Genomic DNA, 14,654 nt, shown 5'->3' on the forward strand with positions numbered 1-14,654 from the left:
TAATAAATTATGTTTTAAAACCCTAATTTATTAGAATTATAAACTTACCATTTTTTTCAAATATATCAAAAACACCCCCAGTCATACACACCCTCATTGGAAACAGCCGATCTGGGCGTTTCCGATGACGTCGAAAGTCCTGGTCACTCCATCAGCTTCCCCGTATTCCATCGTCCAAAACCCCTCTAATTCCCGACTCATTTGCCCCTCCAATCGCCGGCACCGTTAGACTTAGGGTTTTGATGTTCTTCACCGGATTCTGGTCGATTCCGGCGGTGAAAATCCAATTGGACACACACCAATGAAACCACCGTATCCAGATCTATAAAATCCCATGTCCCCAGCAGCCGTCTCGTCGTCATTCGCCAGCTAGAGTTCGTGTTCTTCGGCCGTTTTTCGATGAAGCGGTGGACGGCAACGGTGAGTTGCTGTGGCGGAAACGTTAGGGGTTTTGTAGGAGAGGATTGGAGGAGTCAAATGGTGGTGACAAGGGTGATTTTGGGTGGAAAAATCGCCGAAAAAGAGCGAAAAAGTTACCGGCGGTGGTCGCTAACGTGTGCCGGAGGACTGTACAAGCGGTGGTCTGCTAACGTGCGCGCCCATGTAAAATGACCAATTTACCCTTTACCGTTATATCAACGTTTTTCCGTCACTTTAAGGGTGGAAATCTGGAATAAATGGAACTGTGGTACTCACTTGAGATTTCGTCAAACCTGGGTGGCAACGTCGTTTAATCTTATATTAACTGCAGCAAAATTTGTCTAAGTCTAGTGTTCTTAATGTCCCACTCAATATAGCAATAATACAGAGATTTGTGGTTTTGTTTTTATCGTTACCATCTAGTTCTTGTGGCTGAAATCGATGACGTTAACAATTCTAAAAGTCTTATTTTTCTCTTCTCAATGTGAGCCACATAATTCTATTTAATTTTCACCTTTTTTATTGTGCAAAATAATTTTATTAAACTCCTGTAGAATTATATGAAAACAGTTAAATTTTATATGTGAATTTTGATCTCTTATAAAACATATTCGTTAATAATTTATTAAAAGTTTCAGGAATGTTTGATAAATTCAAGGAATTTTATTATCATTTATATTTTTTAAGAAGAGATTTCTTTTCAGTTTTAAATCAATAAGTTCTATTTAGTTTTTAACTAAATCCTTGGAGAAAGTAGAAAATCTTTCTAATATTATTGAACTGTTCACTACAAATTCTTAAAATGGTATCGAGGTATATAATATATCAAGAAATAACCTCAATTATATGATAATAAGATAGTTATTTAAGTTTTCAATATAGTTGATCGAGCTATAAATTTTCGGGAATGTACCATTTTAAAACAAGAAGTAAAGGAACAAACTAACCAATTATAAGATAAAGGGTAGCCAGCAATTTTAAAGGTTAATACAGAAGTTCTGGTTTCTGTCCTTAGAAGTTACAAATTAATGATTTTGTTTTTTTTTTTTTTTGTAATATTGAATATATGTTGTTAAAAATTAATGAGTTAATTTAAAGTAACTTTTTTCCACATCAAGGAAAAAAAAAAAAAGAGTATTTAAAATATATTGTTAGTTCATGATACAAAACTCAAATCAAAGCATTTGGATGATAGAGATTAGGGCAACTTGACATTTATGTATTTTGCGTAGTTTAATTAAATAAAGAGCATTTTAAAATATATTTCTAATCTGAAAGATATAAAATTAATTTTTTTTAAAATAATTACTATTATTTTAATTACATACATACAAACTAGCTTATGAATTTAAAGAACTAGACTCCCCTGAGAATTAATGTAATAGTAAAGACTTCCCTATGGTTTTTGGAAATAAAAACAATCCCTTACTATTAGTGAACCATCAATGAGTCTTCAGAACTTACAATACTTAATTGAATAAAATTTATCAAAAATGCCTTTTACTATTTATTTTAATACTTAAAATTAATAATATGAGCATATTTGTCATTTCAAAAAAAATTTTTATTTAATATAAAAAAAAGAATATAAATATTTCATTAAAGTTGTATGAGTTTTGTTATTCTCTTTTGTCCAAAGGTTTTGTCATACATATACAGCAATCATAACTCATAAGTAAATACTAAAGAAATACAAGTTGAGGGGTTTGTTTGTTTTACACATAAACATTTTGCCACAAACCAAAATTAGAGGCGGCCGATATTGAGGAGACAGTCGATAAATTTGTTGTGAAAGGGATATTATTATTACAGGTATAATTTTTTTATGAAATGTTAGAAAATTGACACAAGTTATAATTTGTTTAATTTAGGGACATTAAATAGTAATTTTGTTCAATTGCTACTAAAATTTAAATTGAATCAAATTATTATTTAGTTGAAATTTATATCATTTTAATATTTATAATAAAATGTACCTAAATTGATTTATCCTTTGTGAAATTAGAAAATTTGAAGAAATTTGTTTTTTGAATAACAAATTGATGACTTTTGTAACTATAATTGTAATAGTATACATTTTATCATATATTTTTAAAAAATAAATTGGTTACTAAAAAGGGAAAAAATGCTAAATATAGAAGAAAAATTGAAAAAAAAAAAAAAAAAGGCTAGAAAGAGCTTTCTTTATGAAAACTTTCCTTTTATTTAATTTTCTTTTAATTTAATGTTAAATTTATTTTTTCTTCCTTTTCTAAAAATAACTTTTGGGTCCTTTTAATTTTAGAATTTATATTTAAGAACTAGATTATTAGCATCTAAGTCTTTTTATATTTTCGTTAAAGTTAAAACAAATCACTGTTAAATATCCCTTAATCGTAGGATTTGTCACCTTGGTATTTCATTAAAGTTTTTAAAATTTTTTATATCCTGATTGATAATATTCATATTTTAGTTATAAAAAATTAACATAGGACAAAATTTCTAAAGTCCATCATTTATCTATTTATTCCTTTAATAATAATTATGAAAAAAAAAAGTTTAAAACTTTATAAATTTGACTGGAAAGATGAGATAAGTTGTGATGTGATTGCCTTCGTTATTCATGGCACCTCCCCAGAGTCCAGACACTGAAATCCTAAAATCAACTGAACCCAGAACCAAATGAAAATCACAATGGCTCTAATGGCAGCAGAACCAAACTCTCTAGGCTTATACAAATCAGTCTGAACCCGAAATCCCACACTCATGCCTCAATCTCCCCCCCATCATTATTCTTCTTCTTCCGCCGCTGCTTCAAAAGAAGCAATAGGGGTTGGGTTGGACATCTTTGGAGTAAAAGATTATGAAGATTACAGGAGGTCTCTTTACGGTGAGATCAGCCACAAGGCCTTGTTGTTGACGCTGTTGGTACTCTCCTTGTTCCCTCTCAGCCATGGCCAAGGTTTATATCTTTTATTTTTAATTTTGCATTGCTTCAGTTGTTCTGAATTTTGTTTCCTTAATTAGTTTGATTCTCTCTTTTCGTCTGATTAGATATATAGAGAGAGGGGAGAAGTATGGGGTGGCGTATTCAGAGATTGAGATATTGAACAGATACCGAAGGTATGAGCAGCCATGGGGCAAATCTCGTCTCAGGTCTTTTATTATTTTATTTTTATGCAAATTATGCATGATTTTTCCTATCATATGTGTGCTTTTTTAGAGTCTGTAACATGATCATATATTTGGGCTTCTGTCTTTGCATAACATTTCCCTCTTCTTCAGTGATTTTTCCCTGTTTTGTGCAATCTTTTGTGGTTTTTCCATGCTAAATTGTGTATCTTAGAACAGTTTTAATACAAAAATTATAGTTTTTTTTTATATATTTTTTATTCTACCAGTAAATCTTGGAATTGTAAGTGGAAATTCTCTATGATATTTGGTTTAAAAGATTGGTAATGTGCTTGTTGACTTGTTTTCTGATGACATATGGTTGATTGAACCATTCCCAGATCATTAATGTTTTATTTATTATTTTTATCCACGTAAAATTTGGGAATTGTAAGTGTTAATTCTCATTGATGTTTGAATTAAAAGAATGGTAATATGCTTTTTGGCTTGTTTTTTAATGACATATGGTTGATTGAAGCGTTCCCAGATCACTGTTTTATTATTATTATATGGACAATAAAGGGCAAACATGTTGCAGTGGAAAGGCATACACATTGATGTGTTGTTTGGCTCTTGTCTATGCAATAAGCATTTTTTTTGCTAAACTTTGATGATTTGTTTGAATGCTTAAGTATCCTACAAATCATTCTATATAAATAAATAATTTTTTTTTTTGGTGATGGTATGTGCTTAGATCCATGGATATAGTTTATCAACTATCCTATTCAAATTGGTATAAGAAAATCAACTTGGTGAATAATAAGATGAATTTGATAGCATAGTAAGATGAAACTGTTAAAACTAAATTGTAGTTGCATAATTATTATTCTTATATCTGAGCATTTCAGGAAATTTTAGATGCTATGTGACCAAGTATTTGTGGAGTTGATTTGTAATTCGTTCCCTCCCATTATTTCTTTTTGGTTCTTCTTAATAGCAATCCTAAGAATTATTGCCCTAGGTGATTTAAAAATAATTTTGCCTAGATAACTTTATTCTGAAATTAATTTGATGATATTATCCTCTCATGAAGGTTCCTTTGAGACGTCTATCTACTATAGATCTAAGGTTTCTGAATTTGATGTGGTTTGTTGATGTTCTTTCTCATTCTCTTTTAAGGATCAAAATCCAATAGTTTCGTAAAATGTTTTAATCTTGTAGGGGATAGTATACTCATGTCATCTTAAAATCTTACTTGATGAAGGGTGATAATAAATAGACTCGTATGTTTGCATTGTATGCAATTCTTTTGCTCAAGGATAAATTCGCATAAGTTTCCATGACATCGCATCAATTTCTGCAGAATTGATAAATCCAAACCTCTTGTATCATATTATTTCAATTGCAAAAATTCGCAGGACCTTTTTCTCCCTCTTTACCCTTGACATGGATGTATTTTCAAAAAATCCTTGCAGATATGTGAATGATGGAAGACCCTTCTGGCAATTTATAGTCAGTTCATCCACTGGCTGTTCAGACTCTCAGTACTTTGAAGAACTTTATAACTACTATACAACTGAAAAGGTAGGGTAGTCAGTATTTTCTTTCCATTTTTTGAATTTTGCATTGCAATCATAATTGTTGATGGCTTATTACCTTTCCCATTTTCCTTTGTTTTTTAAATCTTGTTTGATAGGCTTGGCACCTATGTGATCCTGAAGCTGAGAAAGTATTTAATGCTATCAGAAAAGCAGGTGTCAAATTGGCTGTTGTGTCAAATTTTGATACTCGATTAAGGCCTGTATTGCGTGCTCTTGATTGTGATCATTGGTTCGATGCCGTTGCAGTGTCAGCTGAAGTAAGTATTTGTGAAGACCTCTCTTAGTTACTCTGAAAAATGTTTTATGCAAAAAAGCAAATGTATGAAGAGTATGCCTACTTTCTTTTACTTCTTAGCATGTTGCAATTGAAACATGGAAGACATACATAGTTGATTCAAGTAACCTTTTTTTTCTCTATTAATTAAGACTTTTTTTTTTTTTTTTTTTTTTTTAAGTTTTTACAAGCTGACAGATAATTTGCATAAGTTTCTTGCAATCTCTGTATTCATTGGTATGATTTTTCTGTCAATTTTGGCATCATCTCAAGGAAAATTAAATTATTTTTGGTTAAATTGAATAATTTTAATGAACTTATACTTGAATGAATCCATTCCAGCTTGTTTTTTAAGTGTTGGAAAACTATCTATATATCTTATCTCACCCTGTGATATTCAGAATATAATGCAATATTAAAGTTGTGTTTGGTTAAAGATCATTGTTATACTTCTGAATGATTTATAAATATGGTTGCAACTAAAGTATAATTTTTCTTGTACATTTAGGAACATATATATTAGGAATATGATTGATGATTCTTCTGTTGTCTTGTAAACAGGTTGAAGCAGAGAAGCCAAATCCAACGATATTTCTAAAAGCCTGTGAGTTATTGGGAGTAAACCCAGAGGATGCAGTGCATGTAGGAGATGATCGTAGGAATGATGTGTGGGGTGCCAGAGATGCAGGTTGCGATGCTTGGCTTTGGGGAAGTGATGTTCATTCCTTTAAGGAGGTACGTTCTAATTTTTAACTAAAAAGAAGTGAAAATGGACAGGGAAAGTTAGAGAGGATCAGATCATGACATTGTATGTTATGTATCTGTTTCCAGAATCTTGACTGTATTGTTACTATTGTCATTATTCATTTCATTTGAAAGTTTCCAACGCTTGGTAACTGTGGTTCTAACGAATAATTTTGATGTCAATTCATAATTAATCTAAATCATGTTTTCCATTATCGAATACAATTTTAGTAACAATAACCCGCAAGTTTTTTGTACTTGTTCATCAATACTTGCATTATTGTGATGTTGGTGTCACTGATTCAACGTGATTAGCTGTAGTGTTAAAGTGTTAAATCTAACAACGAGACTTTTTTTGGTGCCAAGTTTGCTTTTTCTCTGAAGTGTGGTCTAATTACAATTTGTTAATGCAGGTTGCTCGACGGATAGGGGTTAAGGTTTGAGAGAATATTGGTCTTGAAGAAAACTTGAAAGAGGCTTTATGTTTTATATATGTATAGGTTTGTTTTTAGCTTTCGGGGAGAGTTTCATAAGAGTTGAAGGCTATTATGGCTTATTATATATATTTCTCGCATAATTATAGATTGAGTTATATATGCAAGTAGTGCATGAGGTAATTGATGAATATCATTTATCTTTTTTTTTTTTTTTAAATAAAAAATAAATACAAGTTTACAAGATAAATTATGTTATTTAAACAAAACTAAAACAATTATAGCCTATGCATATCGGGGATAAGCATTGTTTTAAGGATTCATACTGTAATTAGAACAAATATAAACTACAAAGAAAATTAATCAAATAATGAACTCTGCTTCTATGGCCAGATTCAACTTGCTTTTAAGAGCTGACAACACTTGTATATGATATATCAGTGTGAACTTGTTTATATTACAACTGATGTGAGTACATCTGATCTTTGATATCAAAGGTTGGGACAACTTATATAAGAAAAGAGCTTATTAAAGCTTCTTACAAAAGAAATTTGATTATAAGATTTAAGAAAGTATTAGAATTATTTCATATGAATTTGACGGGTTTGATGGTAAACTTTATACCTTATTAATTACGTTAATTGTATTACTTTTCAACTCACTTTTCATTGATTAAAAACAAAAGTAAGGGTGTTATTGTAATTTAATTTTTTGACAGTAACGTTAATGGAACATAGTTGGGAAAGTGTCAATGATATAGTTTTAAGATTGAGACGGGTATCTCTGATAAAAGTTGGGATCTAAATTTTGAAAACGGAAATCTAAGGGTGGCTTATAGACAATATCGCTAGTATTAATCCTTTTCCAGCAATACCCAAATGAGATATTATCGTAAACTATCCTGAAGGTTTAGCCCTTGTTTGTTTCACTCTTTAGAATCATTTTTCTATTATCTTATTTGGATTAAAAAGCAAAATATGTGTTTCACGACCAAATCTTGATGTTTCTAAAACAGCCTTAACGGCACACGATCGGTTAGATTCGGCTGATCGTGCTTCATTTCGTCGCCATCGACAATGGTGGCTAGATTTAGCCACCACCCTTGGATATTTTTAAAGTCCAGAGAAATTTATGTTCTAAAAAAATTGTATATAATGATAAAATTTCACCCTTATGGTGTGTTTAATTGGGAGTAATCTCCCTTTACTGAGGCGATGTAATCTTATATTACTTTATTACCACGTTTGGTTATCAAGTAATATAAGATTCCAGTAATTTTTCAAAACCAATAATAATTATTGTTGGTAATATATGAGGTAATCTGATTACCTCCATTTTCTTAGGTATTTTAAGATTAATTAGTAATCTTAATTTTGTTACAATTTTAACCTTAACTATTAACATTTTTGGACAATAATGCCCTCAATTTGAAAACAATTACAAATATATTCATGACTATTTTATCCTCATATACAAATTTTTTAGGACATAAGTACCCCTAGACTTTAAAAAAATTACCCAAGTGTGGTAGCTGGATCTGGCCACCACCACCAATCACCAACCGTCGACCACCACCGCTGACGACTGCCAGCAGGCGTCGAAAATGCACATTACCAACTGGAAATGGCCGGTTGTGAGTCGATCTTGCCAGATACGGCTATATCTATTATGCCTTTTTTGGCTAGATCTGCGACTTATGGCTGCCATTAACTGTTAGACAGCCAGATTATGGCTGTCAACAGCCAAAACTAATAGCCAAAGTTTTGGCTGTCAATGGCCAGAACTCTAGCCTTTAACTATGACTAAAACTTTGGTTGTTAACGACGACCAGTTCTAGCCGTAAATCTAGTCATTTCTGGCTCAATCCAGCTAGTCATGCACCGTTACGGCCATTGCTGGAGGTCGTCGACGCTGGTGGCTAGCTATCGGCAGTGGCTTGGGGTGGATGAGGGTGTTTTTGCTAAGTTTTAAACTTTTTTTGTTGCTAGGGTGTTTTAGCAAAATTTCAAATGTAGAGGGTTACATGAAATGATTCAAATAATAATAATAAAAATAATTTATATTAATATTTAAAAAAAGAGGGTAATTTAGTAAATTATATAACATACCCACCAATTTATTTATTCCAATCAAATATATTAATATAACATACTTACCAATTTATTCCAACCAATCAAACATATTTCCCTAAACATTCCCAGTAATCTTCTACGTATTCTAACTTTCCATTAATATAACATTTTTGGGCATTTGGATCATATAATGTTTTATTATAGAAGAATATTATATTAACAGAAAGAATACCACCTTGAAGATTACTGGGAATGTTTAGAAAATTTGTTTGGTTGGTTCGAATAAATAAGTGAATAATATGTTTGGTTGGGAGGATAAATGGGTGAGTATGTTATATAGATTACTAAATTGCCATCTTTTTTAAATATTAATACAATTGTATTTTTTATTATTATTTTTTGAAAAAATCTTTTAACCCCCTACTTTTGAAATTTTGCTAAAACACCCTAGCTATATAAAACTTTAATTGTAGCAAAATCACCCCCACCTACCCCAACCAATTGCCAGCAGTCAACAGAATGGTGTACGATTGGCTGTATATGGCTGGTCGTGCGTCGGCAAAGCAAAAAATGGCCATGGATCACAAATCCATAGCCGAAAAACAACCAGATCTATGGCCATTTCACGGCCAAAGATGTGGCTGTGAAACGGCCACAAATATGGCTGTGAAAAGGCCATATCTTTGGTCGTGCCATTTCACGGGCAAAGATGTGGTCGTGAACATCTTTGGTCGTGAAATGGCCATAGAAACACCATATCTGGCCGTTTTCGGTGCACAATTAGCCAGATCTCGTCGCTCGTGCACCATTACGGAGATTCACGTCGGTGGCAGGTGCTGGTGAGTCACAGCCAGTGGTGGTCTTGGCTAGTTAGGGGTATTTTGTTAACTTTTAAACTTTTTTGTAGCTATGGTGTTTTAGCTAATTTCTCAAACGTAGAGGGGCTGGGCTAATTGTTATTTGGTAGACATTTGAGGGCAATTGTGTCCAAAATGATTTTTAATCAAGGGCAAAATGGGTAGAAAAATCATATTACTCTAGTAGTGTTTTAATAACACCCCCTAACAATGTACTAAGATTACCCTCCACATTACCAACAGTAAACACTATTTATAATAAAAGATTACTGTAATATTTTATTACTTGCAAACCAGGCACTGAAATCTTGCAAAATAAATGAAGATTACCCCGTTATCTTATATACCCTTTATCCAAATGACCATTTTCAGTAATACAACATTCTTTGAACCAAAAACACCCTTGTAGTTTTATATCCAAAAGATGATTTTACCATTTTTTATCAAAGTTATCCCTTACACTTTAAAAAACATATCCCTTAGGGGGCGTTTGGATTATATAATGTTTTATTGTAGGAGAATGTTATATTAACGAAAAGATAGATCACCTTGAAGATTACTGGAGATGGTTTGAAAATGTGTTTGGTTAGTTCGAATAAATTGATAAATAATATGTTTGGTTGGGAGGATAAAGGAGTGGGTATGTTATATAGATTACTAAATTGCCTTCCTTTTAAAATATTAATATAATATTAATTTTTGAATGATTTCTTTTAACCCCTTACATTTGAAATTTTGCTAAAACACCCCAACCATATAAAACTTTAATTTGTAGCAAAATCACCTCCACCCACCCCAAGCACACTGCCGACAACCAGTCACAACCGTCAGCCCTGTCGGCATTTGATGGAATGGCGCACGACTGGCCGTATATGGCTGGTCGTGCACAAGCAAAGCCCTTTCCGACCATAAATCACAAATCCATGGCTGTTTAACGACCAAAGATGTGGTCGTGAAACAACCATAGAAACGGCCAAATCTTATAGGTCGTGCACCATTACGGTGACTGATGCCTGTGGATGGCGACGGTGAGTAACAGCTAGAGGTGGTCTTGGGTGGCTAGGGGTATTTTGTTAATTTTTAAATTTTTTTGCGGCTGGGTGTTTTAGCTAATTTCTCAAATGTAGGGGGGGTTGGGTAATTGTTATTTGATAGACATTTAAGGGTAACTGTGTCCGAAATGATATTTAATTAAAGGCAAAATAGGTATAAAAATCAGATTATTCGGTAATGCTTTAATCCCATGGGTGATGGAGGGTATCAGACTACCCTCTACATTACCAATAGTAAATACTATTTGTAATAAAAAATTTTCCTAATATTTTATTACTTATAGACCAAATACTAGAATCTGGCAAAATAAATGAAGATTATCCGTTATCTTATATTATATGCCCCAATCCAAATGCATCCTTAGTCCCTACTACACCTCTCAAGTCTCACCTAACTCTGTTACTTACGCTTCAAATACAAAAGGGTTAAAATGGTAAGTTCATTACATATCGCTGTCTCTTGTTTCACGCCTCCAAGTTTATCACTTGCACAGCATTCTCACCCCAAATTCACGGATTCTGCCACTCACAGCGCGCTGCAGCAACCATTCCTGTCCATTCTCCTCCATCCTCACTGATTCAGCCACCGTTTCACCCCACCCAATAGGCACGTTTACAGAAACTATATCAGTACCCAATCCTTGCTTTTCAATTTCTAATCCCTTACTTTTGTTTTTCATTCAGCGCAGTCCACCCTCACCCATACCAATTCAACAGCCACCCGTACCACCATTGTTACAACCATTGTTTGGGTTCGGTGATCTGTGGTTTTGGAGATTTTATGGGTTTTGGTGTATTAGTTTGCTTTCATTTTATTGCAGGAATTTGATCCGTTAAAGATTATCATTATCAAGGTCCCTGATGGCTTTGACTGTGAACTCTACAATAAAATGACATCAACTGCATTCTGGGTCGGTCTCAAGGCTTCTTGCATTTCGTTTGTTGTGAAAATGTAAGATGAGTATGCTATATCGTTGTTGGGTATATTATAGAACTTGTGCTATTGGGTGGATTAGGATTTGTTTGTGGCAAGAACTCTAACCTTTAACTACGACTAAAACTTTGGTTGTAATGATGACCAGTTCTGGCCATAAATCTAGCCATTTTGGCTCAATCCACTAGTCATGTGCGTTACGGCCATTGCTGGAGGTCGTTGGCGTGTTGGCTGGCTACCGACAGTGGCTTGGGGTGGATAAAGGTGTGTTTGCTAAGTTTTAAACTTTTTTGTTGGTAGGGTGTTTAGCAAAATTTTAAAAGTAGGGGGTTAAATGGAATGATTAAAATAATAATAATAAATTAATTTATATTAATATTTAAAAAAAGAGGGTGATTTAGTAAATTATATACTACCCACCAATATTTCTCTAACCAAACATATTAATATAATACCCTACCAATTTATTCGAATCAACCAAACATATTTCCTAACATTTCCAGTAATCTTTAGGTATTCAACTTTCCTTTATATACATTTTGGGCATTGGATATATAATGTTTTATTATAGGGGATATATTAACGAAAGAAGATCACCTTGAAGATTACTGTGAATGTTTAGAAAATGTGTTTGGTTGGTTGAATAAATAGGAATAATATGTCTGGTTGGGAGGATAAATGAGTGAGTATGTTATTAGATACTAAATGTCATCCATTTTTAAATATTAATAATATTATTGTTGAATAACTTTTAACCCCTACTTTTGAAATTTTGCTAAAAACCCTAGCATTATAAAACTTAACTGTAGCAAAATCACCCCCACCCACCCCAACCAATGCTAGAAGTTGACGAATGAGCATTGATGACCGATATGGCTGGTCGTGTGCGCAAAGCCAGAAAATGATCATGGATCACAAATCCATAGCCAAAAAACACCAGATCTATGGCCATTTCACGGCCAAAGATGTGGCCATGGAAACGGCCACAAATATGGTCGTGAAAAGGCCGTATCTTTGGTCGTGCCATTTCACAGCTAAAGATATGCCTTTTCACGACCATATCTTTGGCGTGAAATGACCATAAATCAAATCTGGCCATTCGATGCACGATCGGTCAATCTCATTGCTCGTGCACCATATGGCAATTGACGTGGTGGCGGGTGATGGTGAGTCACAGCCACGGGTGGTCTTGGCTGGTTGGGGTATTTTGTTAACTTTTAAACTTTTTTGTGGCTATGAGTGTTTTAGCTAATTTATCAATGTAGAGGGGCTGGGCTAATTGTTATTTGGTAGACATTTGAGTGCAACTGTGTCCGAAATGATTTTTAATCAAGGGCAAAATGGGTAGAAAACAGGGGTGCGTTTGGCTATATTTTCTGCCCATATTTCCAACCTATCTCAATAATGTTGGCACATTATTCCAGAAATATTACCCTATTTTTTAATTACTTTTAGACCCCATAAGGTTATTAATTTCATTAAATACCCCTGAAAAAAGTTTAAAAATTAACAAAAACACCCCATGACCCATACTTGTCAGATTCGACAACCACCATCAATGGTAGCGGAATCTGCCACAACGGTGAATTACCGACCAGAACTGGCCGGTAATCACCGATCTGCTTTTTCAACCAGATCCACAGTGGATCTGGCCGTCAGCGATGGCCAAGAAATGGTTGTCGTTGACGGTCAACGACGACCATATCTTTGGCCGTTGTTTTGACCTTTTTCGGCCATCAATGGCCATAGCAGGCAGTAGATCTGGCTGGAAAAGGCTATAACGACGCGTTACGACACAGATCCAACTGGTTGTGGTAACGCTATTTTCCAACTAGATTCGGCGATGGCGACCGAAATTTGGCACTACGAGTGGTGGGGGTATTTGTCATTTATAGTTGGGGTGTTTAATTAAATAGTAAACCTAGGGGTTTTTTTATAAATTTTTTAATTTTACTCGCAATACTCCCTATTCAATACCCAATATTATTCCCAAAATCCTATCCAAAATAATAAACCACGCACCCCAGATTACTTTTTATTTTCCAACGGTTCTGACAGTTTTTTTAAATGATAAATTTACATATATGTCCATAAAGTTAAAAGACTCTCTTTTGTTGAATTAACTTTGATAAATACAGATAATGCTTACATTATTTGTTTTTATTTTCTTTCTCTCCAATCAAACAAGAGGCTCATTTTCTACAAACCTTTGTAATAAAACCTGGAACTGTTGAATATGCTGAGCACTGTGGTTGTAACATGTGGGATTTTCGGGTTGGCATGAGATCTTTTGACACAGTTGAGTTTATTGGCAGTGAAGAGCCTCCCAAGTTAAGCACATTTGAGCTACATATGCAGTTTCAAGATCTTGATAAGGGTTACTAGCTGGCTGTTGCAGGTGCTCAGTTTCTTCTTCAGGTTCTTTAATCTTTTTCATAGAAAGGCAGCGAAACGGAGATGCAAGCTTTTTTTGTGTGGATTTTGGGGATGCAGTTGAAGGAATTTGGGCCCTACAGCAAAATAAAACCTCTTATTGTCAATAGACCAGATAGGAGGCAGGAATAAAAAATAAGTCATAAATTTGGTTACAATAAAAGAAATAGCAGAACAAGAAAAAGTGACACCAGGCTTCACAAAGCTGAAGAAAATTGGCGGAGTTCAGGAAACCCAGGGTACATAATGTCTTAGCTAGGTTTTCCCTTGGGACGAAAAATAAGAAAGAGGCAAAATATAAGCCTGAATAATTCTATAGGCTCCTTTCCTATCCCATGTTGTGTTCTTATCTTAGGAAATAACAAGCATCATAAAGGCAATGAGTAGTAATGCAGCGATTATTAGTGGAAAGGGATTTTTTTGGGATAAAATGTTTAAACCAGCTAAAACACCTCAATTTGGAGTGTTTTATAAACCCCTCAAAAATATACTACACTGGTTTTACGGGGTTTTTAAACCAGTCAAAACCAGCCCATTAAAAATCTGGCAAGTAATTGTTTTTAAACACCTCAAAACCAGTTTAATTAAAAACCTCCCAAAACCAGTGAAAAAAAACTCCCAAGCAGACCTTTAAGGATTCATACTGTAATTACAACAAATATAAACTACAAAGAAAATTAATCAAATAATAAACTCTGCTCTATGGCCAGATTCAACTTGCTTCTAAGAGCTGACAACACTTG

The 14,654-nt window shown here is 33.6% G+C and overlaps 1 protein-coding gene across 1 annotated transcript; it reads left to right on the forward strand.

Annotated features, from left to right (window-relative positions):
• Positions 1–2,992: 2,992 nt before the first annotated feature.
• Positions 2,993–6,717, forward strand: LOC116132373 (haloacid dehalogenase-like hydrolase domain-containing protein 3). The gene is given in 7 exon segments (XM_031418017.1): positions 2,993–3,310; positions 3,313–3,361; positions 3,454–3,555; positions 4,986–5,094; positions 5,207–5,368; positions 5,947–6,120; positions 6,543–6,717. Coding segments are annotated over 7 exon segments (771 nt in total). The 5' UTR covers positions 2,993–3,165; the 3' UTR covers positions 6,573–6,717.
• Positions 6,718–14,654: the final 7,937 nt, after the last annotated feature.

Source organism: Pistacia vera, unplaced genomic scaffold (assembly GCF_008641045.1).
Source record: "Pistacia vera cultivar Batoury unplaced genomic scaffold, PisVer_v2 Contig250, whole genome shotgun sequence".
Classification (NCBI taxonomy): Eukaryota; Viridiplantae; Streptophyta; class Magnoliopsida; order Sapindales; family Anacardiaceae; genus Pistacia; species Pistacia vera.